We start from the raw sequence: 25,716 nt of genomic DNA on the forward strand, positions 1-25,716 counted from the left end.
CAATTCAGCTGTAACGATTAATTTATCTATAAGCAAACAAATAATTTCCAACAATATTTTTGCTCTGTGTTTGGAGCGGAGGGCTAGATATTTTTGTGAAAGGTCATTTAAGTGGTAACTTCATCTCTTTCCCTCGACCATGCGGCTGGGAGATGCTCGGCCTAAGTAAACGACCCAAGAGCACTAACTCTCCCAACCCCCAAATAACAGACGTATTTTCCTTTTTTAAAAAGGAGCTAACGGTGGACATAGTCAAATATTATTGAGAGCCACCCATTGGCTACTTCTATACCCAGCTTATTTTTAAAATCAGAACTGTATTGTCTCCTCCTTCCTACTGCCCCCATTTTTATTTCTTAGGTGCTCACACCTCATTCGGGGCTCCCCAGCCCGTCTTCTTAGTCCAACGGAGTCCGGTTTATATTTTATTGTCCAGATTTTAAGACCCAGTTTTGTCTGCATTTTTCCTTTCCTCCCACAAACACAAACATCAAAATGAGATGCTTTCAAAGCGAAGCGCCGGGCCTGTTGTAAACTCATTACCTCCAGACGTCTCGCCGACTCGATGGCTTTATGACACCTTGGCTCTTCCTGTTTTCAAAGAGCCCAAGGTATCGCGTTGGCCGCAGGGGCGGGGGGTACGCAGCACCTTCTGCCGGATCTGGGCCTTGGATTTCCCTCCCTGCCCCCCTCTGCTTTTCCTTCAAGTCCCCTCTTTCATCCGGATCCCCCCAAAACTCTGCCATCGCCCCCGCCTTCCGCCCAGCCCAGGCCGCCCGGCGCCGCCGCCTCTCGGGCCTGCAAAGGCCGCGTTGGGCCCAAATCCTCACTTACAATGACCTTCATTTTAGCCTCTGAATGCGGTCCTCGGAGGGCCGAGCTGGGGGCTAAACACACAGAAACTGGGTGGGGGAGGAGGGAGCGGGGTGGGGATAGCTGCGGAGGAGAGCCTTGACCATTTTGATCTTCTAAGGTCAGTTCGGGGCTCCTGTGAGGAGGGGCGGAAGCTCATAGCCTAACCGGCTCAGCCCTCCCGGAGCCAGCCAGCCCCGCGCAACTGGAGTTGCCCCAGGGTGCTGAGTTGGCCTTTCCCTGGTTGCGTAGGGGGGAGGGGGGAGGCGGGGGTGTTGATGACTGCGACTCCGTGAGCTGAGGGAGACATGGGGTGCGGTATGTCAAAGCCCCAGAAAGAAGGTCTCTTGGTTTCTGGGGTCCATCGGCTCTGCCGGTTCTGCTGCAATGCTGACACTGGGTCCCGGGTACAGAGTTCGCCGAGGCATTGGAAGCAGGCTGGGACAAGACCGCCTAGGGCTCCCCCGGGGGAGGGGAGGGGGGGCTGTGCTCTATGCTGCAGTCTGCCCAACCAAAGCGAGGCTCAGAGGCACATCAGAGACCTCTCAGGTGGAAGGGCCATGGATTTTTAGCAGAGTATCCTTCCCAGAGATGGGGAAGAAGTCCCATAAGGGTTATATTTTGCAAAGAGGCAGAGAAAGCAAGCACACAGTGTTCAGGGCCAGCGTCTGGGCTCCATTTGATCAGGTCAGCATTTATTGGTAGGAAGCGGTAGCATTTACAACTGGTCCTCAGGCAGGAACCGGGAGGGCCTACACCCGCGGCCGCCCACGCGAGCCAAACCCTCCCAGGGAGAGTGCGGCTCCTCCAGTGCACTGAGAAGAAACCCCTGACCCACCGGAGGCCCTGGGCTCCTCTCTCAGCCTCATTCCAGATCTCAGTGGAGGGCCCGCGGCCTCCCTGAGGACAAGGGGCTTTCTTAACCGGTGGGCAACACGGCCACGGCTCGGCCCGGGCGGGCCTCCGCACCGTCGTCGCTCTGCCTTCGCTCTCGGAAATTGGGTGCGCTTGGCCCCTGCTTGAGCAGCGCTAAGCAGCGCTCGGGGCTAAACTACAGCACTTATCAGAAATATAGGAGACATTTACACAGGAGAGGACTCCTCAAACCAGCGTGCACTCACAAAATATGGTATTTCCTAAGGAACCAACGGAACAGGAAAAGAGGGGAGCAGGATAGGGCAAAACCCCAAAGCCACTTGGTTTCTCCACCACATAAGCGAGCAAATACAGAGTCCCCCAAATTACCTCACAGAAACCAACCACAGTCACTTCTACATAAAATGGGGTGGGGGGAATGTCCGAATGGCTGGAGAAGTTCTGGAAATCAAGCACCCACAAAGAAAAAAACCCCACTGCCATTGCAAAGCAGAGCGGTCCTGCCGGCGCCGTGCCGGGTCAGTCTCCCTTGGGGCATTTCTCCTTGCTCATCTTTTTCATTTTCATCCTACGATTCTGGAACCAGATTTTGACCTGTCTCTCTGTGAGGTTCAGAATCCTTGCCACCTCATAGCGCCGGTCCCGAGTGAGGTACATGTTGAAGAGGAATTCCTTCTCCAGCTCAAGCGTCTGGTATTTGGTGTAGGGACAGCGCTTTTTCCGGGTGGAGCGAGCGTGGATCCAGTTTGCTGCGGGGTTGTCTATGAAGAGGGGGGTTTGAAGAAGGGGAGCGAGGGGCGGAGGGGAGGCAGGGAGAGACAACGGGGTGGGGGAGAGAAGAGGTTGTTAAATTAATTTCACCAAGGATGGCCGGTTTTCACAACTTGGGGGGGGAATTATCATAAAAAGCCTTAATGCCCGCGCTCTGTTTACAGTACAAACCGCGTGCCCAGGGTAGGTGGTTATGGGACGCTTTTTTTATGGATGCGTGTAGCTCGCCCAGGCTAGGGTAGGCGTCTAGACGTTTTTATAGGTTAGTAAAACTATCAGTTTTGCACATTCGAGCCTTACAGGTTTCAGCAATAAATCAGGGGGCAATTTCTTTTGCACTTACTTGGGTCAAGTTGCTGCTGCGGCGCCTGCGAATGCTGCTTCTCTTCCTCCTTCAGCGGACAGCCCGGGCTCGGGTGGTCGCTGCAAGCTGAGGGCTCCGATGAGCCGCCTGCCCCGGACCCGGATCCAATCCCCGCCCCGGGCCCGGTTCCCCCAGCCGCCGCCGCTGCCACCTTGTCCCGTAGGAACGAGTTGCACGAGAACTCGGGACCGCCGCTCCCCTGGGACTCTCGGGCCGCGGAGCACTCAGTCCTTTTGGAGGAGGAAGACGAGGAAGTGGAGGAGGTGGAGGTGGTGGCGGCGGCGGCGGCGGGGGTCGGTGCCGCTCCGCTTTCAGGCTTAATCCCGTAGTGGCGCCCGTTGGGTGGGCCGCTGGGGCCGGGGCTGGGACCGGGGCCCGGGCCACCGCCGCTACCGCCGCCGCCGCCGCCCGCACCGCCCGGGAAGCCGGGCAGCGGCTCCATCCAGGAGCGCATGTAGCGGCCGGGCTCGGAGGCGGAAGCGGCCAGGGGCGGCGGGGGCACGTATGGGTGGTAAAGGCCGCTCATCGCCGCCGCCGCCGGGGGCTGGGCGGGCACCGCGGACCACGAGGCGGAGAACACGGCCGATTTGGGGGCAAAACTACACGAGGCGAACTCGGCGGCGGCAGCGGCTGGGCTGTCGGCCACACCTGCGGGCCTGCCCTGCGTGCCAGGCCCTGGAGGTCCGAAGCGCCCGGCGAACACCTCGTCGCCCTCATGGCCTATGAGCGAGTCCACGTAGTAGTTGCTGAGGGTGCCACTGGAGGACATTTTGAGGCGCCCCGCGCTCCCACCCAAGGTTACACTGCCCGCCGCGGCGCCGCTCCCCGCCGGCGCCCGAGCCGCCGACTAGTTCGCAGGCTGCAGCCTCCACCATTGGTCGCGCGGCCCACGTGATCATATTTACCAATACCAGGAGTAAATCAGTCCGCTAAACTGGGGGCTGCTGTGATTTAAAAAAAAAAAAAAAATCATCATCAACATAAGAGCAGCAATTAGAGCCCACGGGTCCCGGCCCGTGAGCCGAGCTCGGCCCGGCCTGACTCGGCCAACCCGGCGGCGACTGGGACCACGCGCCCCGACCGCGGCCGCAGGAGGCGCTGGGGACTATTTGTTCGCCTCTTCTTGCCGCCCTCGGTCTTGCAGTCCGGACTGGGGCTGCTTCCTCAAGCGTCTGGGCTCCGAGCTCCCGGCCGTGAGTTCTGGGCGCACCGAGCACTTGGCAGAGCCCAGAGCGGCCGGGGGCGGGGAGCGCGTGCCTGTGCGGCCAGAGGCAGGCCGGCCTTCCGAGGCGGCCCCCTGGCGCCCGAGGGGAGTTCTCCCGGTGCTTCTCTCCCGGCCCCAGCCCACCCCTGCCTACGCACACCCACACACGCTCTCTCACAGCTTGTCGTGTTGTTTAAAACAGGTGGAAGACCTCTGTAATGATATTATGCCTTTCAATAAAAATTTTATGAGGTGTATTTGATTATAGATTAATGTGTCCCTAATAAAACGGACGGATGGAGCAGCTCGAAAGGCCCCCCTCCCCCTACCACACTCACACACGCCCGCGCAGACACACACCCTCGACGTGAGGCTGAGCACACGCCGAGGCCGGAGGGTTGAGCTGGGGCGGCCTGGCCCTTGGGCTGGGCGCGGCCGGCGGCCACCGCCCGGGCTCTGTCTGCCTTCGGAAGTGTCAGCACTGCGCGGACCGTGGCGGCCAGGGTGCCTTGTCTTCTCCGGGACTTCTGGAAAGGTCCTGGAAGAGAACACGCCATAGAGAAGAACCCAAATGGCAGCGCAGGCCCGCACCCCGCTGCCGCCCCGACCCTGCCTCAAGAATGGCCATCGGAACAGCATTTCCCTGGGCCAGGCCGCTCCCCTTGGTTCTCACTTGGAGGCGTCCAAGTGAATTCCAGACATCTCTAAAAAATGCCCTGTTCCTTGGGCTACTCTTACGAATTCTTTTCTTTCTTCCTCTCCCTCCTCCCCACTTTTTTCCCCCCAGTCTCCAAAGGTAAGGCTAGGCAGCCTTGAATCTGAGGTAAATGCTCATTGTCACTCCCAAATCCATGGTACAAAGCCTCGGAAGCCCGGCTGGGAGCCGAGACAAAAAGCAGTCGGGCGTCGGCGGGTGGAGGATATATTCCTCGCTCTACAAGTTGCCCAGAGCACCCTTGGGGGGCTCCCAGCCCACCTTGAGCCCCTGAAAGGAAGGGGGGAAATGGCTACTTATGGTCTGATTGATTGCCTTTGCCAAAGGCTTTCTGATTTTATTCCAGAGGAGCTGCCTCTGCCTGTAGCCCAGATTTTCCTCTGAGACATGACCCCTTGTCAACAACGAATGGTGCTCCCCACATCGCAGGAGGTAAACTGAGAAGCTAAAATTGCCTTCCTTCTCCTGCCCAACCAATGGAGGTCTGGGCAGATCTATTCCAGTGTTCCCAACCTGGCACTGATGCCATCCATCTTCCATCCAAGGAAATGGCTCCCCTAAAGCTTTCTGTCTTGGACCTGGAAAATAATCTCTGTTTTCGGCAGGAAGTTTAAAACTCTGAATAATTACTGAGTCTCCCAAGGACTCTTGGTCGAGGGTTTTAAGGCTGAGACCCCCTTAAAGAGATTGTTTTTAGGGGAAAAGTTGGGGGCGGGGGGACACGAAAAGGATTTGTCATTTTCATTTGCCCTTTGACAAATCCAAGGATTTGTCAAGGAAGCTGCTTGAGTCTACTGGAGACCTTTTGAAACCACAGCACAACCTAGGGTAACGATTTCTCTGTCAGCTCATCCCCCCAAGGCCTCTCCTCTTCTCCCTGGCAGGACTAGAAAAGTATGGACTCTCGTGGGCTGAGGATCCTGCAATCCATCAGTCAATCTATCTATCCATCCATCTATCTATATGCACACTCATACACAGGGGAAAGATAGCTGGAGTTTTCTGTGTCATGGTAACAACTGGAACATTGGACTTCATGGGAAGTCATGTTCATCTGCAAATTCTTTCGGTCACTTTTCGTACATTTTCTTGCCTCCCAGATATGATGGCTCCAACCAGCAGTTTGTAATTAAATGGAGGGAGAATTAACTGGTGAAAGCCTTTCCTTCCTTTAATTTTTTTTTTTCATTAAGGCCACCAAAAGGTAATCACTAAACATAAAATCCTTCCACAAGGAAACCACGGCAAAGTGGGATGAGAAAACTCACTCATCTTTGGCTTCACTGTGGCCTGGCTATCTTGTGCTTGGAATGGGGGTAGGGATAAGAACAGGGGAGCAGAAACGGATCCGATGCAATGCTAAGCTGCTGCTTGTCTTTGCTCCTGTAATGGAGGCCCCGCGGCTTCCAGGTGGGCAAGACTGATTTCGACCTAGTCCCTGACGATGATACACCAGCTAGAAATCACGAAGACGCCACTGAAAGCATTAAAAATAACACAACCAAAACCAAAGAAAGGAAGACACACAAGTGGGGAGCTGCAAGGAAAATGCGGTTTGGGCACAGGTTTACTTACCAGGCTCAGGCTAGAGGAAAGTTCACATCCACTGACAAATCAATTATGTTACTATCATGAGGGGAGGGGGGAGACAGGACCCTGCTTCTTCCCAACTAGGAAAACAGCAGGCACAGCCTGGATTATCACTCCCCCACCACGGCCAAATTTCAGCACCAAAGGCCCCCTTCAGCTTTTCTCTCCCATATCCCTTCCCCTACTCTCTACCACCCCTGCAACTGCCCCAAACAAGCAGTTTAACAGGAAGATAATCTCATCAAAGTCTTTCATCTCCATCACAACATATTTCCATTTCAGAAAGCAGAGGGAGTGCACTTGTTTCCAGAGTTTATTGCATTATACATGCGACCAGAACATGCACAGAAAGGACAGGTTGCTGTTGTACTTCTACCAAACCACAGATGCACCACAAGGGAAAGGCTACAAGGCAAAGTCAGTCAATATTCCATCTCACCAAGGACAACTGCTAAACTCATTTGCAAAAAGATACATTGTAATGTGCTTTTTTAGTCCCCCTCCCCCCAAAGCTTGTGGGTTTTAATCTTTTTAAATATATATGTAATTTAAGTACTTTTAAGTACTGGATGTATTCAAAACGCCATGAGCTCATGGACTAACCACACACAGAGACCTTTTGTGTTAGGAAAAACATGAAAAAGTCACATTGCTGGATGGACGACTGGATTGATGGATGCTCTACAGTTCCAATAAGTTAAGAGCCAAATGAAAATGCGCAGTAATAGTTACCCTGCATTACGATGAAAAAAAATAATAAATTACACGTGCTAGTTTTTTTAATATATATATATATATACTCATAGGGATTACAGATCACTTGCAGCACGAACAGAATGACCCCAAAGTCACATTCTAGCAGGAAAAAAAAAAAATTCAAAAAACAAAGAGCATTGAAGGTTTTGTTTCCGCCTTCCCAGTCCTCCAGCACTCGGCCCTGGAACTCGACGCCCCTCTCCGATCCTAGCCTCTGACGGGCCTCGGACCTAAGAGAAGGTGAGGTTGGCGGTCAGTTCTCGGATCCGGTTCTCTCGGCTCATCTTCTTGAGTTTCATTCGGCGGTTTTGAAACCAAATCTTGACCTGCCTGTCGGTGAGGTTAACGCTCTTACTGATCTCTAGGCGGCGCTCGCGGGTGAGGTACATATTGAACAAGAACTCTTTTTCTAATTCCAGCGTTTGGTGCTTAGTGTAAGGGCACCTCTTCTTTCTGCCACTCTTTGCAGTGAGCCAATTGCTGGTTGGAGTATCAGACTTGATTTCCTCTAACAAAATTAAAGGGAGAAGAAGAAAAAAAAATCAAGAATTTTTTTTTTTCTCTCAATCTGTTCAAATTTACCCTTGGCCATGACCCCGCTGGCAGCCAGGCCGCTTTGGGAAATGCTTGTATTAAACATTACTCACATGAGGTGGGCCCTGAAAGATATTTGTAAATGATGCCAGGTTAGTTAAAGTACCCAAAATGACACAAATGGGTGGGTATTCTTGCCGTCTGTGTCAGCGTTCTCTCTCTCTCTCTACTTTCTGACCTGCACAAAATATTAGTACAATAGTAAACTTTCAGGATCTCACCAGCAGCATTCTAAATGATCATCTCACGACAGGGCTAGAGTGGAAGAAGCAAACCACAGTCTGACAAGCCTATGAATCCCACTGCTGCCTCAGATCCCCAAACCTGCCACTTCCTCCCCACTTCTCCCAGGCAGGCGGGGAGCCCCACAGCCAGGCTTAGAGATACCAATTCTTTCAAAAGATACCAGAGGAACCAAGTACACCTTCTCCGCCCTGCCTGGGCATAGTTTTATGCCCCAGAATTTCCTGAATTCTTCTGCTTTCTTGCCCCCACACAAAAGCATTCTCGCAGAAATGAGAAATGTAGCTCCTTGCTGTGGCCCAACTCTGAGCACTGGGGCAGAGGATCAGGGGCAGAAAAGCCAGAGCCCCTGGCTCTTTGCCCTATCCAGCCCTAAAGCTGGCCCTGCCGGGTGGGCCATGCACATTCCATTCTCCCTCCCTTATGCCTTTGCCCCCTTTGCAAAAGGACTGCAAAGCTTTCTGCACTTTCCCCAGACAAAGCCAAGGTTACCTAGCCCCGCAGAGGCAGGGAGCCCTGTTCTCCGGCCCAAGCACCAACTGGTCCAGCCATCTCGTTCCCCTTGCTGTACCCAAGCTCGCAGGATGCGGGGTGCATACAGTTGAATACGAACACGGTACCTTGGACCACCTTAAAATCATCACTGAGTGAAAGGCATGGCTGGGACTGCAAATCTGAGCGGGAGAAAGGAGGTTCTGGGGCTGCGTTTACCAGCCTCAGGTCTCATTTGCACTCTTTTGTTGCATTTCATGTCTAGCTCAGGAAAAATAAACCCAGCAAGCCCTTCCTCTGTCCGGGCGCCATCAGCATGGGGCCAGGACTAGCCAGGAGGGTCAGGGCAGCGCGGCAGAAGAGGAAGCCATCTCGGGATTAAGACTGCCCTTCTAAAAGACGGGAGGAGAGGCACCTGCCAGTCGGGGCCCCAGGCTGCCGGTTCGGCACTGGGCACCCGGGTGTTCCCTCTCTCTGCCGGTTCCAGGGCTGCGCGCCCCGCTGGGGTGACAACTCTGCTCATACCGACCTTTGCTTTCCTTCTCCTGTACTTCGGGACTGGACACGGAGACCTCTGCCAGGCAGCTCCTCTCTTCCGGAAGGCCGCCCTTGGCTTCGGGGCTCTCCACCTGGGAGACTTTGGTGGGCTCCTGGCCACTCGCTGGCTCGTTCATCTTCTTTTCCATCTGCAGCTGGGCGGCCGAGAGCTGCGGCTTGGCCGCGCCGCGAGGGTTGAGCTGGAGCATGACTGTGGAGCTGCCTTCGGGGCTGTTATTGTACTCTTGGGTTTTCCCGGTGGCGTAGGTCTGACTCAGTCTAAAATATCCAGGGACAGGAACCTCGGGGTTCTCAACGGGACAGGACTCAGGGACCAGCCTCTGGTACGAAGGGACCTCAGCAGAAATGAGTTTGTTGCGCTTATCAGAATACATGCAGCAATTGGATTCTTCCTTAATGTTGGTGGTGAAGGAGCAAGTGGGGACTTGCTGTGTAACAGGTTGCTCTATTCGACAAGATCTGTTCGGGTCTGTCCAACTGTCTACTTGAGGTATATAAGGATGCACATTCATACCCATATTTTGGTGGTTCACTTCTCTTTTGGCCAGAGACGGGAGCAGTCCACAGGTTTGCATTCCATAGGTCCCCATGTCTGCGCTAGGTGGTGGCATGTACATGCTGGCGCTGCTCGAATAAAAACTGTCACTCCTGCAGGCACTGATCAAGGAATCTACTAAAAAAGTATTAGCAGCAGGAGAGCTGTTGGGAAAGGACATTTTGGGGAGGAATTTGAAGAAGAGAGATTGTGTCCTTTGTAGGCTGACATCTCTAGGAAAACATTCCCCGTGTAATTGTGGATGCCTCTGCCGACCACATGACAACCAAGCCAATGAGATTTGAAAATGGCCTTGAGCCGCAGCCTCCTCGCAGGTCACGTGCTCCAGAGCCCGGCCAGCCGGCCGCGTAAGCGCGGACAACAGCGACATCTACTACGCGCCCGCGATAGTGCGCGCTGGAGACAAGCGGCGCAGCGCTCTCCGCCGCCCGCCGGCCTCCCGGGGCTCGCTCTGCCCGCCCGCCCCACTCGCGTCCCCTACTCCAGCCTCTGGGCCCGCAGGCGGAAGGAAAGGCTCGGCCCGAGGGGTCTCCGGGAGGACACACGCGGGGAGGGCAGCCCGGGCGCCGTGGCGCCAGCACACAGAAGCATTCCCCGCACACACCCAGGCAGAAGGCGCCCGAGAGAGCCGGGGCCAGGGCGGTGGGTGGGGGCCCAGCCTGGTTCATTTTGTCTCGGACAGCCTGGGAAGGTGAGTTGGACTCCCCAGACTCTGAGACATCCCACCCCAGGAGTCCACAGGAAAGAGCTCTGGCGCCTTAGACGCGTCCAAGATATCCTGGGGAGTGGAGTCGAGAAGGGCCGCGAGGGCCGAGAGGCCACGCAGCTGACCAGCCTCGAGGAGCCCCGAGGACCGGCCCGGCCCCGGCACTGTCCTCTGCCTCGGCCCGCCAGCCCGCCCCAGCTCCCGGCGCCTCTGCGCCCCGGTGGGCTACTCCAGCCTTCGGCTCTTCAGGGAACCACACCCCGACCTCTGCGGGCCGGGCCGCTGGGAGCTTTCAGCCTGGAGACAGTCCCTCGCCAGCAGCGCGGCATCCGCGAAAGCGTCCCCCCACCCCCGGGTTCTTAGCGGAAGAACTAAACCAACTAAACCGAGGTTTCCCTCCCCACACGCCCTGAAAATAGAGGGCAAAGAGGAAGGAAGGAAGAAGAGAGAAAATGTTTTCTAGGAAGGGGAAACTCTCACCCTCTGACTCCAGAAGTTTTAGAAAACTGACTGGGCCAAGCAGGAGAGAGTGATGCAAAGGTGTCATATGGTTCTTCTGCAAAGAAAAATATGTTTTCCTTTTATGGATTTTGTAAAAGCATTGGTTTTTGACAAGTGCAAGGTACAAAAGGTTGTGGAATTTATTAATACATATTAAGAAGAATCAGGGCGATCAATAAAATTCTCATCTACATTCTTGGGCTACTTGGTAATTTTCTTGCTTCTGAAGGTTTTTAAAGAGTTATACCCGCTGTTGCCACACACGGGAAGATATTTTATTAACAAATCAATCGAGACTTTGTAAAGGATAAGATTAATAGTTAAGATTTAGCATAATGGCGTTCGCTTTATGAATTATTGAAAATTATACTATTGATTTTTCCCCCTTGCTACTAACCAAGAAGGTCAATTTTTGTTTTAACACAAATTGTCAAATATTAAAAGCTATACTTTTGTCAGAAGTTGAGTCTTACAGTTTTGGGCAATTCCTAAAATTATTTGAGAAGGTTTTGTTTGGATAAGGGAAGGGAGGGAAAAAAGGAGGTGAGAGAACCTTAGTCTTCTGTTTCCTTTGGTGAGGGAAAGTTCTATAAAAAGGATTTGGTCTGGGGTTGTGGTCGACCTCATTAAAAGAACAACCACCATCACCACCATGGAAACTCAGTTTTATGAGAAACTTCTTCAACAACTTCCTCCCTTGTTCCCTGTTGCAGGCGGTGAGCAGTCCTTCGGAAGCCGCGGCCTCGGGGCAGCAGCAGGGAGCTTTAAACTTGATTTCCAAAGGTTTGCCTTGGGTGAGGGGCCCGGCCAGGGCACTGGAGCCGTTCTCAGGCTTCCTGGATCCCCTTTCCTGCATCCGAGAGAGGAGAAGGGCCCCGGAAACTCTGATCGTAAACCAGTTCTCTGTCTGGGGAGGCATCCGTGTTTTCTTCTCCCCACACTCCTGTCATGGGGGCTGGCCTTGGATTTCAGGCCCAGAGACTGAACTTGTGGGCAAACTGGGTTTCTGCCTTGCCTTTTTTTGGAGGGGGGGAGCCCGATGCTCAGCCTACTGGTGGATGTAGTAGCCCGCTCGCTCCTTCACAAAAACCTTTTCCAGCAAACCCTTTGTCCAGCCCTCCCCAAAAGGAATCTCCCCTGGCCTGGTGGAAAAAGTCGTTGGACATTATTTTCGGCCTTGGGACCGCTTCGGCTGTCCCCTCACAGTGCCCTCGCCCAAACAATAACCCCTTTTAAAAAAAACTCCTCGGTGGCAATGAGACAGACCTTTTAAACCTTTACGCAGCTGTTCAAATACAACATCATTGTCAGGTTAAAAGCCTGGCGCCTCTAACTGCTCCGGCTGCGGGATGCCGGCTAAGGAAGCGGAGGTTTAAACATTACCTTCGGCAGGGGTGGCTGTTTTTAGGCTTGGGGGTGGGGAAGTGAGGAAGGCAGGGGAAAAAACCCAACTTTTGACTCAAGTCAGCTAAGGTCCTGTTCAAAGCTAACAGCCACGGACTAGCACCCAGAAAACTGCCTTCTCTCAAGGCGGAGATCATGATCTCAGCCACAGCTAAGCGTGCCCAGGGCTGGACAAAGTGCCCGCTGCACATGCTCTCGGCAGGCGCCCTGACGCCAGCCTGGCGCTCCAGTACTGTCCTCCCTTGCCTGTCGGCCAAGGGAGCTGCCCGGAACTCCGCTGTCCAGTTCTCCCTATCCCACAAGAGAGGCAAGAGTGTTCGATCTAATCACAAATTTTATGCCCATCAAATGTCCTTTCATAATCTTTATTTATACATGAAGAAAACATCCAAGCTAAAAACCAGCAATTCCTCACCGAAGGGGTATATCTGCCGTTAACCAGGATCTCTGCCTCCTGAATTTGGGGAGCCTTTCTGTTTCAGCTCCCTGCGCCTTCAGGCTCAGTCACTCCCACACTGGATTTGGTTTTAAATAGGTCATCTTCACTCACCGGAGGGGGGGAATATGTGTATCAGATATAATTTTGAATCTATTATCACAAAATTCTATTATTCTTTTTCAAATTTTTATCTTCAGACCAGCTCCTTGAGGCCAGAAATTGCCAATATTTTGGAGGGATTTTATTATAAAAATCAAGCAAAATAGAAACAATACAAGGAAGAGAATGATCTGAGCCTGGGAGGATAGAAACTTTATCTAAGACCCTAAGGCTAAGATAAAACAAATGGAATAAAAAGGCTGGGTTTTCAAGGCCAGGCTTTATTTTGCTTACAAGTATTTAATGTAGCTACATAGCTGCTGTTTTCGATCATCTTTAGATCAGTTGGAGCAGTTACCATTAATAATAAATCAATATTGTACCATAAAGGAGATGAATATCCACAATTGTATCAAGACATCCTTCTCCCTGGCACAGTTCTTTCCAGAGAAAAATTAAAAGGGTCGCTTCAGCAAGAAATTAGCATTTGTAATCAAGAAGTGACTTGCATCTGCGCTTCCTGTCACCGGGAAGAAGGGCAGCGGCCCTGGGCCTGGGTGGACCTGGGGATCCACTGATTTTGGGCCCTGAGTGACCTCTCAGAGATGTGCCACTTTTGGGGGGCAGAATGGATGGGCACAAATTTTAAAAGCTGCTTCCTCCAAGCACCCTTCTGGGTTGCACCGTGCACCTCACAGCTGATGTGAAAAGAACTCAAAGGGGCAACTGGGGAGGCCAGAGAAGCCGCCACCAATGCAAAGACGGGTCTAGGGAGACATTGCAAAAGGACCAGCAGCCTAGGAACCTCTTCCCTTTGCAGACACAAAAGAATCCTACTTCTTCCAATCTCCCTTCACTTCAAGCTCTGAGACCTCAGTGACTCAAGATGCTGGGGCCATGCTCCATGAGCCCCACATGCCCTGAATGATCGCAGAAAGGTCAGGTCTGCAGCCCGGAGAAGTCCTGGTCCAATTCCCCAATTCCTCGGTCTTTTTTAGACTCAACTTGGGCGCTGCCGAGAGGAAAGGGACTAGAGATTGCTGAGCACTCGTGGTCTAGGAGAGGCTGCCAGCCAAGGCCAAGGGGCCCTCCAAGGCCATAGGCGCCCCCGCTGGAGCTGGCTAAAGAGGAAGACAACGACATTTGGGGAGGAGGACTCTCACCCCACTTGGACTGAGGCCCAGGTTAGGCCCCGGGAAATGTCGATTCACAATAGCTAAGCTGGACCCACAGTCAGACAGGCAGGAGCCAGGGTGCCCGCGGGGAACATCAATGCCTCTGGCTGGCGCCTCCCATGGGGTGGGGAGACTCATGGCCCCCAGCCTCCACTGAAGCCGATGCCAACTTCCAGGGGTGGACCCAGAATCTTTAGCCCGGGGCCTGGAGGAAGGGGGCAAAGACAGCCAAGTTGAGGAGGTCCTCACTAATTCTGGGGTTGCGTGTGCTTCACAGTGAACTTTAGGAAAGAAGGGACTGGCACCTTTCATTTTGGAACTTCTCTTTCAGTCCTTGGATGGTGGCACAGGCCCTCCGCAATGTCAGGGGCTTTCGGGGTGGGAATGGGGTTGAGGAGGGCATACGGAAAGAAAACTGCTTTCAGGAGCTTGTGCCAAAATAAAACTCCACACTCAAGGCCAGCAGACAGCTTGGAAGGGTGGCCAGGGTTCTGTCAAACGCAAAGCCCCGTTTGCTTCAAATGCATACACCATTCCAAGATACCTTGAAGTATAAACATTCCCCGGGGCTGTCTACCGCTCCCCGCAGCCACACTAGCTCGGTATGGCCGGGAGCCCCAACTCAGTCCTGCCTGCGCCTCCCGGTCACTACCGGTAGCCCCGAGCGTCAGGCACTACCGGGGGTGGGGGTGGGGGTCCCTGGCGCAGAACGACCCTCTAGGTCTCGACGCGTCTCATTTTTCTGAGACCACACTCAGCTAAGTTGCCGGCGCCCTGATCTGTCTTAAACAAAAGCCTTTTAATCACCCCAGGCGGTCGGACAGCGTGCAAGGCGGACGCGGTATTAGGCAGGGGTGGTCCTACCTTCCTATCGCTCTCCACACGCAAACCAAGAAAATTGATTTCCATAATTTAATTAACTTGCAGTGGCATGGCTTATTTTTTGAAATGCACATATTTGTCTTTTAAAAACCTCTCTTCGACACCACCAGGTTATACCAAAGTATTCTTTACAACAGCTTATAAGACAACGATTAGGTGATCTCTTATTTCAGGAATCTGCTAGCATTCCTCTGTCTTTATACAACTTCCCAACCTCACGGCTACTGAGAACAAACAATCAGCAAGCAAACACCTTAGCGGTTTCTAGCTGGTTAAGATTGCATATTAGAATCCAGTATCCGAAAGATACGGTACCGCGGCCTCTCCGACAAATGAGGCTTCTGGAACGTGAGCACGCCCCCGTGTGGCTCTCCAAGGCCATGCAAACGCGAAATGGTATCTCTAGGTTCGGCTTGACTAAGGTGGTGGACATACAAGCTGCTGCATTTAGACGCAGCATTTAAAAAAGAACAAGCCAGCGAGCAAGAGAGAGAGAGACGTAGAGAAGAAAATAAACCAGTTTTAGCCTCCTGGAATGATCGCATTACTACGACACTGAGACTGTAACGGATGCCTAGGATTCCAAACAAAGGAGTCCCCTTCTGAACGAAATTATTCAATTGTAGGCTTTGTTTCTATCGCATCCTTAACCAAACGTTGAGGGACGCTTTTGGAAACAATATATTTTCTTTTGTTCCATATCATAGAAAGTACAGTAACTTATTTGACAAGGTGACTTCTTTTTTTTCCCCAAATATAACGAAGTAAGCCTGTAATAGAACTGTCTTTTTCAAGTGCCTACTTTCAAAATCGCGTTTCTTCATTAGAGCTAATGGACTGCTATCTATGACTCCCCCGCAGCAAAAAAAAAAAAAAACAAAAAAAAAAAAAAAAAAAAAAAAGCACTTCCTAGCTGTAGTAAAAGCATGCTGGTAGACATTTTAATATAACCAGTATTTTTAAAAGAAGTCAATTGGTACTGAATTACACAAATGTTTGAAGGGAAATTAAGGTTATTGATCCTGAAATTAGGAATTTGCTTAGATTTATGGTGAGCCCTTGATATGATTCTGTGTGGTCATAAATGTGTGTGGGGCTCTGGATGTGTGTGAGCATGTGTGTGTGAGAGTGGGTGGCAGTTGAATATCACAGAAGAACCTTAAGGCGCCTAATTATTCAGAAAGGTTAAAGGTGATGACCTTGACATTTTGGAAGTTCAAAGGCATACACTTATGCACTTATGTTTTTCCTTCCTTCCAAAAGCTTTGATAATTAAAAAAAAATTCTGCATTTGGAAATGCATGCCTCCTTGGAAGATGCATGGGGTGCTGTATAGCTCATGGATTTATTTTTTGACTTTGGACTTATGAGAGGTTAAGAGTCATAAGATTCACTTTACTCTTTTCAGAGAAAGAGAAGCTTTTCTCACTCTTCCAGTTTATTGCACATTGCGGAAATCTCTTTTGGGCCCACCAGAAGGTGTATAATATAACCCAATTAAGCTATTTAGAACTTTGGCTTTTATGGTGTTGTCTAGACAGTTCAAGGTTTTGTAAACAGCCTGGCCTGGCCCTGCAACATAAAGTGCGGTGTAGCCTCCACCACATTCTTTAACTTGAAGCGGTATTTGCTGTGAGAAGTGGTCGGCCAGTCCTGGGCCCTATTTCCAAGGCGGGGCAGTGAGGGAGACCTTCTCTGCTCCAGGTCCCTGTGACACCAGCAAGGACCCAGGCCCTCTCCACCGTCCCTTTAGAAAATTAGTTTTGTTTCAATGAAGGTTCTAGTTTTTATTTCTTCTTTTAAGGGACCCTGACTCCTTTACATCTTATTAAGAGTGAATTTGGATCTCCTACCCATTTTTTTTTTTTAAAGGAATTCCAAGTTTACTACCCTGGGTGTAGGATAGGGTGAGGTGGGCAAGGAGACTTGTTTCTTAGGTTCCTGCTGTCTCAGACTCATTGCCTGGATAAGGCAGCACCAGCATGGCTGGGTCACATCTTCAATTCAGAGAGTCATCCCTAAAGTGATTTTTAATGCCAGTGTAGTTTAGAAGGGATGGAAGAGAACAAGTCTTATCTTAGCGGGATTATAAAGCTTTTCACTTGATTTTCAGTTGCTTGGGGGAGAAGGTTCTGGCCACAAAAATATCCTAATCAGACACTAAACTTCTTCAAAGAGGAAAATTCATACAGTGTATTGAAGCTATAACCTCCATTTTACTAGAAACCATTTATTCACACAAAAGACAGTGACTCGTGCCTTGATAGGATAGACCAAAGGTACATTTCCCAGAGTTTAAATAATCTGCATTCACCAAGGGGAAAAGATGCAGTCCCTTAAACTCAGAACAAAAACAAGTGCCTTCCAGCCCCTCGGCCTAACTCTCTACAGATCCCACAGCGTCCCCACGGGAGCTCAGAGAGAGGGAAGAACAACAGCACATTGGCGGTAAAATTGTAAAGGGACGTTTGCATTTACCATTTTCCCCTTATTAGGATCCGTTCGGCCAAGTCCCCGACCTCGTCCGCAGGCTGCAGTGGTCGCCGGGAGGTCCCGAGTTGACCGTGGGAAGGAATCGTGGAGTTCCACAGAGAAGAGGCGTCATTAAACCCAAGGACATTGGGCCTGCTCAGGGCAGGCTGGTGGGGAAGAGAGTGGGTGCGTGGGGCTCAGGGGAGAGGGGTGCTCCTGGAGCTCTTAAAATAAGGGGTTTCCAGTGAAATACTGCAGACGGTCTCTGTTCAGTTTCTTTTCTTTCATCCTGCGATTCTGGAACCAGATTTTGACTTGCCGGTCAGTAAGGTTGAGCATCCGAGAGAGTTGGAGTCTTTTCTCTTTGTTTATGTACACGTTAAAGAAAAACTCGCGTTCCAGTTCGCGGATCTGGTACTTGGTGTAGGGACAGCGCTTTTTCCGAGACCGCTGGGGGGCCACTGTAAGTTAAAGAGACCAAGGGGTAAGAGAGGCCACTGCCTGCCCACCCCTGGCTGTCCGCTCGGGCCGCGCAAGGGCCAGGCCTCGGCCGGTTGGGGACGTCCCTGCTGCGGCTGAAAGGCCCTGCCTGCGTCGTGGGGGATGATATATGGGCGGGCACAGGAGAGAGTGCGGGCGTGGACCTGTGTTCACGCCCCGACACACACACACACACACACACACACACACACACACACACACACACAGCCTGGCATCGAGGTGGGAAGCAGAGAGCGAGAGCGAGGCAGGCTCTGAGCTGGACTCAGAAGGGAGAGAAACACGAGCGTGCCGGGCATCTACTCGACTCCAGCCGGCAGCGTGCGTCAGGCAGAGGCTTGGATAAAGTCCAGTTCAAGGATCAAACTCTCCCCAACCCCCCACTCCTTTAAAAGCAGGAGGCTCGAGTGTCCACACTCACAAATTGGCTTGAAATCTCCCCTCCCTTCCTCCCTCCTTCCACGGTCTCTAGGACACCTCCACACACACACGCACAAAACTGGGGGAAAGCTCTCTGCAGCGATTAATGTCCTCCTCGAAGTCTACCTTAAGCCCACCTAAATTGGTTTCCTATCGTAAACACGCTTTACAACGGCCAGGGAAATCTTATAGGATGTATAAACCCCTTCGAACGCTTATAAAGTAGCACATAAAACGGCGCAAGCAGAGGGAGGCCCCCTCCGCCCCCCCGCGCCTAAGGCCCCCAAGCCCAGCCGCCCACCCCGCGTCCGGTGCCTACCTGTGCCTCCACTCTTCTCAGCCCCCGCCTCCCCCGGGGGCACCTCGCCGTCGCCGCCTTCTGCCGCCCCCTTGGGCTCCGAGCCGGGGGTCGTCTTGGCGCAGGGACTTCCCCCGCCGCCACTGGCCGCCGTCTTGGGGTCGTTCTTGTCGGCGGCGCCCTCGGGCTGCGGCGGCGCGGGCGGAGGAGGGGGCTGCGGCCCGGCGAACGGGGGCCCGGGCGCAGCCTCGTAGAACTGGTCGAAGCCCTGAGGCAGGATGCCGTTGCGGCCCACGGCGCTGTAGAAGTTGGAGGCGGCGCCCGCAGGGCCGTGCGGCGGCCCAGGCGCGGCGCATACCGGCTCGGGCGCCTTGAAGAGCACGTCCGGCCGGCGGCCCGCGGGCGGGAGCAGCTCGCGCTGCATGGCCGCCTCCTCGGCCGCCGCCGCCGCCGCCGCCGCCGCAGCAGCAGCCGCGTAGTAGGGAGCGTAGCCCCCGGCGCCGCCACTGCCGCCCCCGCCGGGGCCACCCCCGCCGCCGCCTCCCCCTGCGCCGCCGCTGCCGCCGCCGCCGCGGTATGGCCACTTGGCGCGCTCCAGGCCGTAGTCGCGGAAGGCCACTTCGCGCACGGGTTGGACGTGCGGCGCCAGGTTGGAAGAGTAGGGGAAAGTCATCTGGCAGGACGACGGTTGCGACAGGAACGACGGCTTGCTGGCGAAGTCCGACGGGGCCACATAGTAGGCGCAGCCGGGCAGGTACATGCTGGCTGCGCTCGGGCCGCACTCGTCAAAGTCGTTCATGGCTCCGCGGCGTGCGCGCCGGCGAGCCCTGGGCCGCTCCCCGCGCCGCCAACCTGAGCCATCGATTGCACAAGAGGCTTGGGCCAGGATCAACTAAGCAAAAATCCCCACCGGGCGCTGACGTGCAATTCATCTTGATTGATTCTGGTGGTAATTATGTCACGTGACGCCATGGAGAGAAATGTCCTTATATCTATATCAGTGCTCGCCAACACGCCCCGGGACGGCTCCTGGCGCCGAGACGCGCGCGCGCTGGGGGCAGATCGGCCTCCCTCTCCAGCCAGCTCTCTCCGGGAGCCCCCTGACCAGGCTGTGCAGCAGGCCGGTCACCTGTGCGCCGCCGGCGGCTGCCACTGCTGGGTGCATCTGCCACCGCCCGGCTGGGCCGCCCGCCCGCGCCTGCCAGCGCCGCTTTAAGTACGCGGACTGAGGCCGGCAAGGAGGAGGAGGAGGAGGGAGGGGGAGGAAGGGGGAGGAAGGGGGAAGGGAAAGAAGCGGAGCTCGGAGGGGGAGCCCCGGCTCCAGGCACAGGGGACTAGGTGTGAGGGTGTGAGGGTCCCACCCCCTACACCCCTTCCTGCAGCCGCTCCCTCCCCCGTGACGCCGCCACCCTCTTCAGTTTGCCCGCCAGGAGCTTGTTGCTTCTAGTTCAAGGCGCGTAATTGCGCCGCTCTCGGGGAGCCAGGAGCCCTGATTTACATATTTCTCTGCCCGGCGCTCACGCCGAGCAGTAACTTGGCTCTCTCTACTGCCGACCCGGAGCGCGAATGCCAGCCTCAAAACACTCAGCCAAAAGCCTACCAGAAGCTCACCCGGCTCAGGGTCTCGGTGCCCACTCGGCCCTGTCGCCTTCTCTTCTCTTTCTCCTTCCTTGTCCCCCTTCAGTCTTCTCACTTGTCTCTCCGTCCTCTCTCCTCTCACTTCCCTGTTTCCTTTTTTCTTCTTCCTTCCTGTTACTTTACTCCCCTCCTTGCCGCTGGCTCACTCGGTCCCCTGACCCTCTATTCTCCTTTGCCCCAGCTATGTGTCCCCGCCTCAATCTCTCTCCCTGTCGCCTCTCCGCCTTGTCTCTTGCAGTGCTAAAGCAAGGAGGGAGTTCAGCCAGCGGAGATACCCCGTGGCCCTCCAGAAGCTTGGGGGTCTGCTGAACAAAAGGATCTGAAGTCCTACTCTCAGGGTGCCTGGCTTCCCGCTTTTCCGCAAGCAAGAAAGCAGAGACAAACCGCCGGTGCCTCCGCCCGTCTCACCCTCTCTGCCTTCTGGCCTGGATAAGACCAACCAGCCTCACATCCAGCTCCTTCCCTGTGTCGGAGCCCCGCCAAGGCCTACGCATCCGTGCTGCGTCTCCCCTAGGCTTCTGCAGCACCCTAGGGCCCGCAGGGCCACTGTGGGCTCCCCGGAGGTCCGTTGGCTCTGGGGGTGAGGGGCGGGCTCTCAGCCGCTCTTGCCTCCTGGTTTAAGCCCCTCTTCTCCACTCGACCCTGAGGGCCCCCCATCCACTCTCCCCAAGGCCTCACTCTCCTCGGCGGCTGCGTCCCTCTTTTCTAGCCCGTGGGGTGGGGGAGTGGGGTGGGTCCAGGCGAGGCCTGGGCTCAGCCTCAGGAAAGCCAGCGTTTTCCAAAGGTGAAACCAGTCTCTTGGCAAAAAGCTCCCCAAATCCGAATCCCGGAACTCAGGGCAGGAGGTTGCCTCTCGCTCCCCAGGATTCCTCTGCCAGGCAATCAATCCCAGCATTGGTCCCAGGCCTCAGCCCTGCGCCCGAGAGAGGCAGTGCAGGTTGTGAGGCTGGTTCCCTCCCTGGCCCCGGTCGCCGCAGTGCCCGTGCCGTGAGCTCTGCCCACCATGCCGACTGACAGAGAAAAGGCGGGTGATCAGAGCGCATATCTATTTTTCTGACCAATGTTCCCCCCTTCCTCTTTTATCTCCTCCCTCCCATTCTCCCTCCCACTTTCTCTCCTCCGCCCCCTCCCACCTCAGCTTCCCTCCGAACACTGCGCAAACAGGTCGGTGGGGCTGGAGAGCAAGAAACCCCCCCATCCAAGAACTGCCCATCCTTGCATGCACCCTCCACATAGCTGACACCCTCGCCCAGATTCCAGCTCGCCCCCTTCTCCTCAGCCTAGACCGCTGGCACACTTGTCTGCCTCCCCATCTCCATCTCTGCCCAAACCTCTCCCTTTCGGGCTCGGAGTTGACGCCCCAGGATCTCTCTCCTAAAATGGCTCCCCGGACACTGCACATTAGCCCCGCGGCCGCTCAAGACCCAGGGCAGGGGCCGCGGGGTGCCCCCCGGCTGGCTCTTTATGTGTCTGCAAGTGCGCAAGATTTTGGCACCTTCTCTCTGCACGGGTGGGGCGCAGGCAGCCCGCTGCCCCCAAAGTGGAGTCTGCTGACCGTTAAAGAGGGAAACGGGGGAGGACGAACCATTCAAGTTCAACGACATGGCGACGGCGCTCGGGCTGGAGGCGCGCTTTGGCGGGGGAGGGTGCGCCATCTGCAGCGGCGCAAGGGTGCACAGGGAAGGGGGCGGCCGGCCCTTCTCTGCGCATTAGCGCGAACCCCCACCCCCCACAACCAAGCCAAGGCGTTCGTTCTTGGCCCAGCCCGCTTCGCCCTTTGGCCCCAGCTTTCTCCTCCATCCTCACCCTGAAACCCAAGGAAAACCGCAGCCTCCCGACCCGTGCGTCCGGCTCGAGAACCTACCGTGAAGATCCAGGGGCTGTGGCCTCGTCTTTGCCTGCGCGGCCCCACTCGAAGCGCAGGGAGCGCACCGGACCCTGTCTTCACAGCCCGCAGCTCCGCGAGTGGTAGCTTTCGGCGCAGCGCCCGGACGCGATGCGGTAATTTTGAGCCACCCAAGATAAGACACTAACTTGACCTTAACTTTGTCAGGGCGCCCCTGGTATCTGGAGAACGTGAACAGACACTGTCTGGCAGCTCTCGTAAAAACTGACTGGGGAAGAGATTCTGAGTCATTTCATTTATTGCCACTACAGTTTTGCAAGAAAGCTTTTCCTCCCTGCCAAACTTTAATTATTTATGCTCTTTTAGGAAACGAAAGAAGAGGAGAAACGCAGGGAAACACCCAGAGCCTGTCCCTTCCCTGAAAAGTCTTCGGAATGGGCTCCCTAAGTCAAGTGACCGAAGAACAAAAATGTGGGGAGATTACCTTTGTCCAAGGACGGTCGGACAGCCGGTGTGCCCCCCGCCCCCACTAAGGGGGGGGTGGGTGCAGCTGGAAGAGGCGGGGTGAAGGGGCACACCCTCCCCCCACCCCCACATACATGAATATTTACAACGGTTCTGGGTTTCTCCTCCACGCGCCCGCCTCCCGGAAGCCTCTCCAGCCCGCCTCCCTTGGGGAGAGCCCCCAGGCCTTAAAAGCGTCTCCTGGCCGGGCCTCTGAGCTCTCAGCCGGTTGAAAGCCAGACCAAGCCGTTTTTCCTTGTTTAAAAACCTTTTCTTTGGTCAAGAGGCCCGCCTGGACTGCAGCATTTCGGAGGACGCATTTGTCTTTGTGCGAGGGAATGTTAAACACTCAGATTTCAGCATTTTGCTGGGGTATTTGTTTTTTGTTTTTTTTTTTTTTCAGATTTCATCGTGCTTCCAAATCCCTGCTGGGACTTTGGTTAGGAAGGGAGAAAGGACACCACCGCCTTTATATTCGTGTGGATCAGCAAAAGGGATGGATTTGAAAAACACTATTGAAGCTCCAATCAAGAGACAAAATATTACACTTAGAATAATTTCAATCTCTTTGGGGAGTGGTCTTCATGAATATCTCCTTCCATCCTACATCCCAGGCTAAAGCGAAAGAACACAATGATATAATGGCGTATATTGCAGAGAAAATGGTCTCCCTGTGTTGTCTTAGGGCCTTGGTCTAAGTCCGGTTGCCTGGCCCTTTACCCAGCCGGCCATACCTAAGGTCCGAGTGTGGCCTCTGCCTTTGTTTGGTTATTTTGAAGGGGGCAAACCTTACCGGACTCAGAGAGACTCAGTTCTGATACCATTGCCTCCCTGAGCCCTACCAGCATTTCTAAATAATAGGGCCTCCCTCAGCAGCTTCTTGCTTCATTTTTCTTTTTTTAAAAGGAGCTGTTTAAAATATATTTCATCAGATTTGCTTCAGAGAAGGGGAGTTGGAACCATTGAATGCTCAAAATTAGAGACAACGTTTTTCTAATTCTTCCACTTGCTAAAAGCTACTAATTCTCTAGTTTCCATCTCTGAGCTAGCAGGGGGCTGGGGTCTGCAAGAGCTCAGAATACTGAGCAGGCCCCAGGTTTCCTGGCCTGGTTTAGAAGCTCTGAAGACCTAGAGAGTGCCGGGTCCACATTTGCTAAGGGAGGCTGCTGGGCTCCTGGCAGAGGGACCAGTATGGAGGATTTCCACAGGACGTAGCCTATTCACAAGAAGCCTGACTGGAAAAACATGGCAGGGAGAGACGTTTTGTATTGAAGTCCAAGGAACCTCATATCTTGGCAGCCCCCTGATAACAGCAAGCTTCAAAGTTTGAGAATTTAGGCAAAATGCAGAAGTCCCGGCCAGCAACAAGCCGAGGGTTCACTTAGTGTGTGGGACATGCTGAAAGTTGCTCATGGTTCCCCTACCTTGGTATTTTATATGTTTTGTTCATAGGCTTTTATACACCATTTCCTGACTGACTTGGAAGCCATTTTCTCATTTAATGAACAGTCAAGTCGACACCCATAGTGAAACAGCAACCAGGAAAGAAAAACGAATTTGGTGACCTGAAATACATTAGAAGAGAATCTGACACATTTTGAAAAACTGACATCAGTCCTGTGACAGCTTGACTGGGACTTGGATATTTATTTCCACTGAAAACATTTCTGTATGTCTGATAGATACAAGCTATTGTTTTTGACAAAATAAACAAAACACGTACAAAAATTATTAGATAGCAGAGAAAATGCAATTCATCTAAACATCAACTGAGGTCAGTTGGGCTGAGGCTCAGGGTGCCCCATGAGGTGTCCATTCCAGATCTTGTACTGAAAATTCTTGGTCTTTCACTGAGAATAAATCATCATCGTACTTTTGAGAAAAAATCTTCAACTCTTTGGCTGTCGTGCATCTCACTAGAAGAGAGGGAGCTATTTCTCTGAAGGAGGTGGAGAAGGGGCAGAGATGAGAGAAGGAGCTTGGGGGGGTCACTGAAATCAAGGCAAGACACCCCAACACACCCAGGACATCTCTACCTGGCATTCAGCAACCCCAGCCTCCACAGAGCAAGCCTGCCAGGGCCCATAATCTCTCAGGCTCTGCTGGAGCAGGTCAGACATGGCCTCAGAAAGAGCACAGCAATGGGGCCCCTGGTGAATCTGGTGGGCGGTGAAGAGAATGAGGAGAGAGAACTTCTGCTTCTCTCTGCTTGGTTGAGAGAAGAGAGGGGGCTAAGGATCTGAAGGGCCTCCTTTCTAACCCTCCTGATTTCTGGCTGGTGGGAGAGACTTCACCTCTCCCTGCAGTGGTTCATTACCATAATTCAGGAAAGAAAGGCAGACCAGTGGACACCTTTTCCCACCTCTCCAGGAAAGCCTTATGGACAGGCAGAATGTAGGACCCCCCCCCCTTTCCTGGCTCACTCCCACCTCCCCCTGGATGTTTCCCTTCCTCCTGGTGCAACTCAGCCTCAAAGCCAAGTAGGAGCTTGCCTCACCAGAGTTCAGCTCTGGGGGTCCAGTTACAAAGTGGAGGGCTCTAGCATAGGTATGTGTGAGGATGTGGGAGAAATGGGGATTTTACCAGTCCATCTGGAGATTGCCATTTGCTGTGGAGCCCCAGCCTCCCTCATCCCATCCATGGGAAGGAAGTGCCCAATCCATTCAGCCCAGCTGGAGGGGCCAGCCCAGCCTGGACTCCGAGGTGTCTCTGGAGTTTGTCTGGCCACCACGCCCCCTTACTCCTTTTTCCTCCTGAAGGTCTAAGGTGGCTACTGTCCTCCCAAGGGAGAACGGTGCCCTTTCCTTCCTCCAGAGTCAAGATCCTGGATTTGCCACAAGGAGTTTGGCTGTAAAGAGACAGAATTGTGCCGTCAGCCCTTTCTACTCTGCCAGGGAGGTCTTCCTAAATTCAGTTTCACTCTGAGCCCTAGTTAGGTGCCTGCTGGACGCAGAAAGGGCTGGGGAGGAGGAGATAGGGAGACGAATCAGGTGGAAGCAGAAATGCTAGTACAAAGGCGCTAAAGTGAATCCGAGGGATAGTACCCCAGCTAAGAGTTAGGACAGGTGACCCTAGACTTCCACTCTGGAAACCTCAAGGCCGAGGCTGCGACTTCTGCAGGTTTCTCTGAGAAAGGGGGAAAGCAGGGCCGCTTAACTGGCCAGGTTTCCAAACAAATCTCCTGCAGGCTTCTGGGGCTGCTGTCTGAGAGGGAGGGTACCTGGAACCAGTGGAGAAGGAGCAGAAGAAAAAGCCCCATCTTC

At 53.7% G+C, this 25,716-nt stretch overlaps 3 protein-coding genes across 5 annotated transcripts; all 3 read right to left on the reverse strand.

Moving 5' to 3' along the window:
- Window positions 1-1,521: 1,521 nt before the first annotated feature.
- On the reverse strand, window positions 1,522-3,775 carry HOXD9 (homeobox D9). Its single transcript, XM_025274433.3, has 2 exons — window positions 2,843-3,775; window positions 1,522-2,489 (listed from the first exon to the last, which is right to left on the reverse strand). The coding sequence occupies exons 1-2, from the start codon at window positions 3,630-3,632 to the stop codon at window positions 2,248-2,250; spliced, it is 1,032 nt and encodes a 343-aa protein (XP_025130218.1). The 5' UTR covers window positions 3,633-3,775; the 3' UTR covers window positions 1,522-2,247.
- HOXD11 (homeobox D11) lies at window positions 2,988-21,944 on the reverse strand. 3 transcript variants are annotated; one of them, XR_006547162.2, is made up of 4 exons: window positions 18,487-21,944; window positions 17,256-17,710; window positions 3,769-4,605; window positions 2,988-3,093 (listed from the first exon to the last, which is right to left on the reverse strand). XR_006547162.2 is itself a non-coding variant. In XM_044933375.2 (2 exons), the coding sequence occupies exons 1-2, from the start codon at window positions 19,262-19,264 to the stop codon at window positions 17,475-17,477; spliced, it is 1,014 nt and encodes a 337-aa protein (XP_044789310.2). In that variant the 5' UTR covers window positions 19,265-21,944; the 3' UTR covers window positions 16,974-17,474. The 3 variants fall into 3 exon arrangements, 1 of the variants encoding a protein (XP_044789310.2); XR_006547158.2 differs by lacking the exons at window positions 2,988-3,093; window positions 3,769-4,605 and adding an exon at window positions 7,499-7,636; XM_044933375.2 differs by lacking the exons at window positions 2,988-3,093; window positions 3,769-4,605 and having other exon boundaries at window positions 16,974-17,710.
- On the reverse strand, window positions 6,703-10,777 carry HOXD10 (homeobox D10). Its single transcript, XM_006066092.4, has 2 exons — window positions 8,987-10,777; window positions 6,703-7,636 (listed from the first exon to the last, which is right to left on the reverse strand). Exons 1-2 carry the CDS (start codon window positions 9,939-9,941, stop codon window positions 7,359-7,361), a joined length of 1,233 nt encoding a protein of 410 aa, XP_006066154.1. The 5' UTR covers window positions 9,942-10,777; the 3' UTR covers window positions 6,703-7,358.
- Window positions 21,945-25,716: the final 3,772 nt, after the last annotated feature.

This window comes from Bubalus bubalis, chromosome 2, assembly GCF_019923935.1.
Source record: "Bubalus bubalis isolate 160015118507 breed Murrah chromosome 2, NDDB_SH_1, whole genome shotgun sequence".
NCBI lineage: Eukaryota > Metazoa > Chordata > Mammalia > Artiodactyla > Bovidae > Bubalus > Bubalus bubalis.

Excerpts from the sequence above, each read along its gene's own strand:
- HOXD9 (XM_025274433.3), bottom strand. The coding sequence starts at position 3,632 with ATGTCCTCCAGTGGCACCCTCAGCAACTACTACGTGGACTCGCTCATA. Across the intron at positions 2,490-2,842 it reads GCAGCAGCAACTTGACCCAA|ACAACCCCGCAGCAAACTGG; the intron begins GTAAGTGCAAAA and ends CCCTCTTCATAG.
- HOXD10 (XM_006066092.4), bottom strand. The coding sequence starts at position 9,941 with ATGTCGCTGTTGTCCGCGCTTACGCGGCCGGCTGGCCGGGCTCTGGAG. Across the intron at positions 7,637-8,986 it reads ACAGGAGAAGGAAAGCAAAG|AGGAAATCAAGTCTGATACT; the intron begins GTCGGTATGAGC and ends TAATTTTGTTAG.
- HOXD11 (XM_044933375.2), bottom strand. The coding sequence starts at position 19,264 with ATGAACGACTTTGACGAGTGCGGCCCGAGCGCAGCCAGCATGTACCTG. Across the intron at positions 17,711-18,486 it reads TGAGAAGAGTGGAGGCACAG|TGGCCCCCCAGCGGTCTCGG; the intron begins GTAGGCACCGGA and ends TTTAACTTACAG.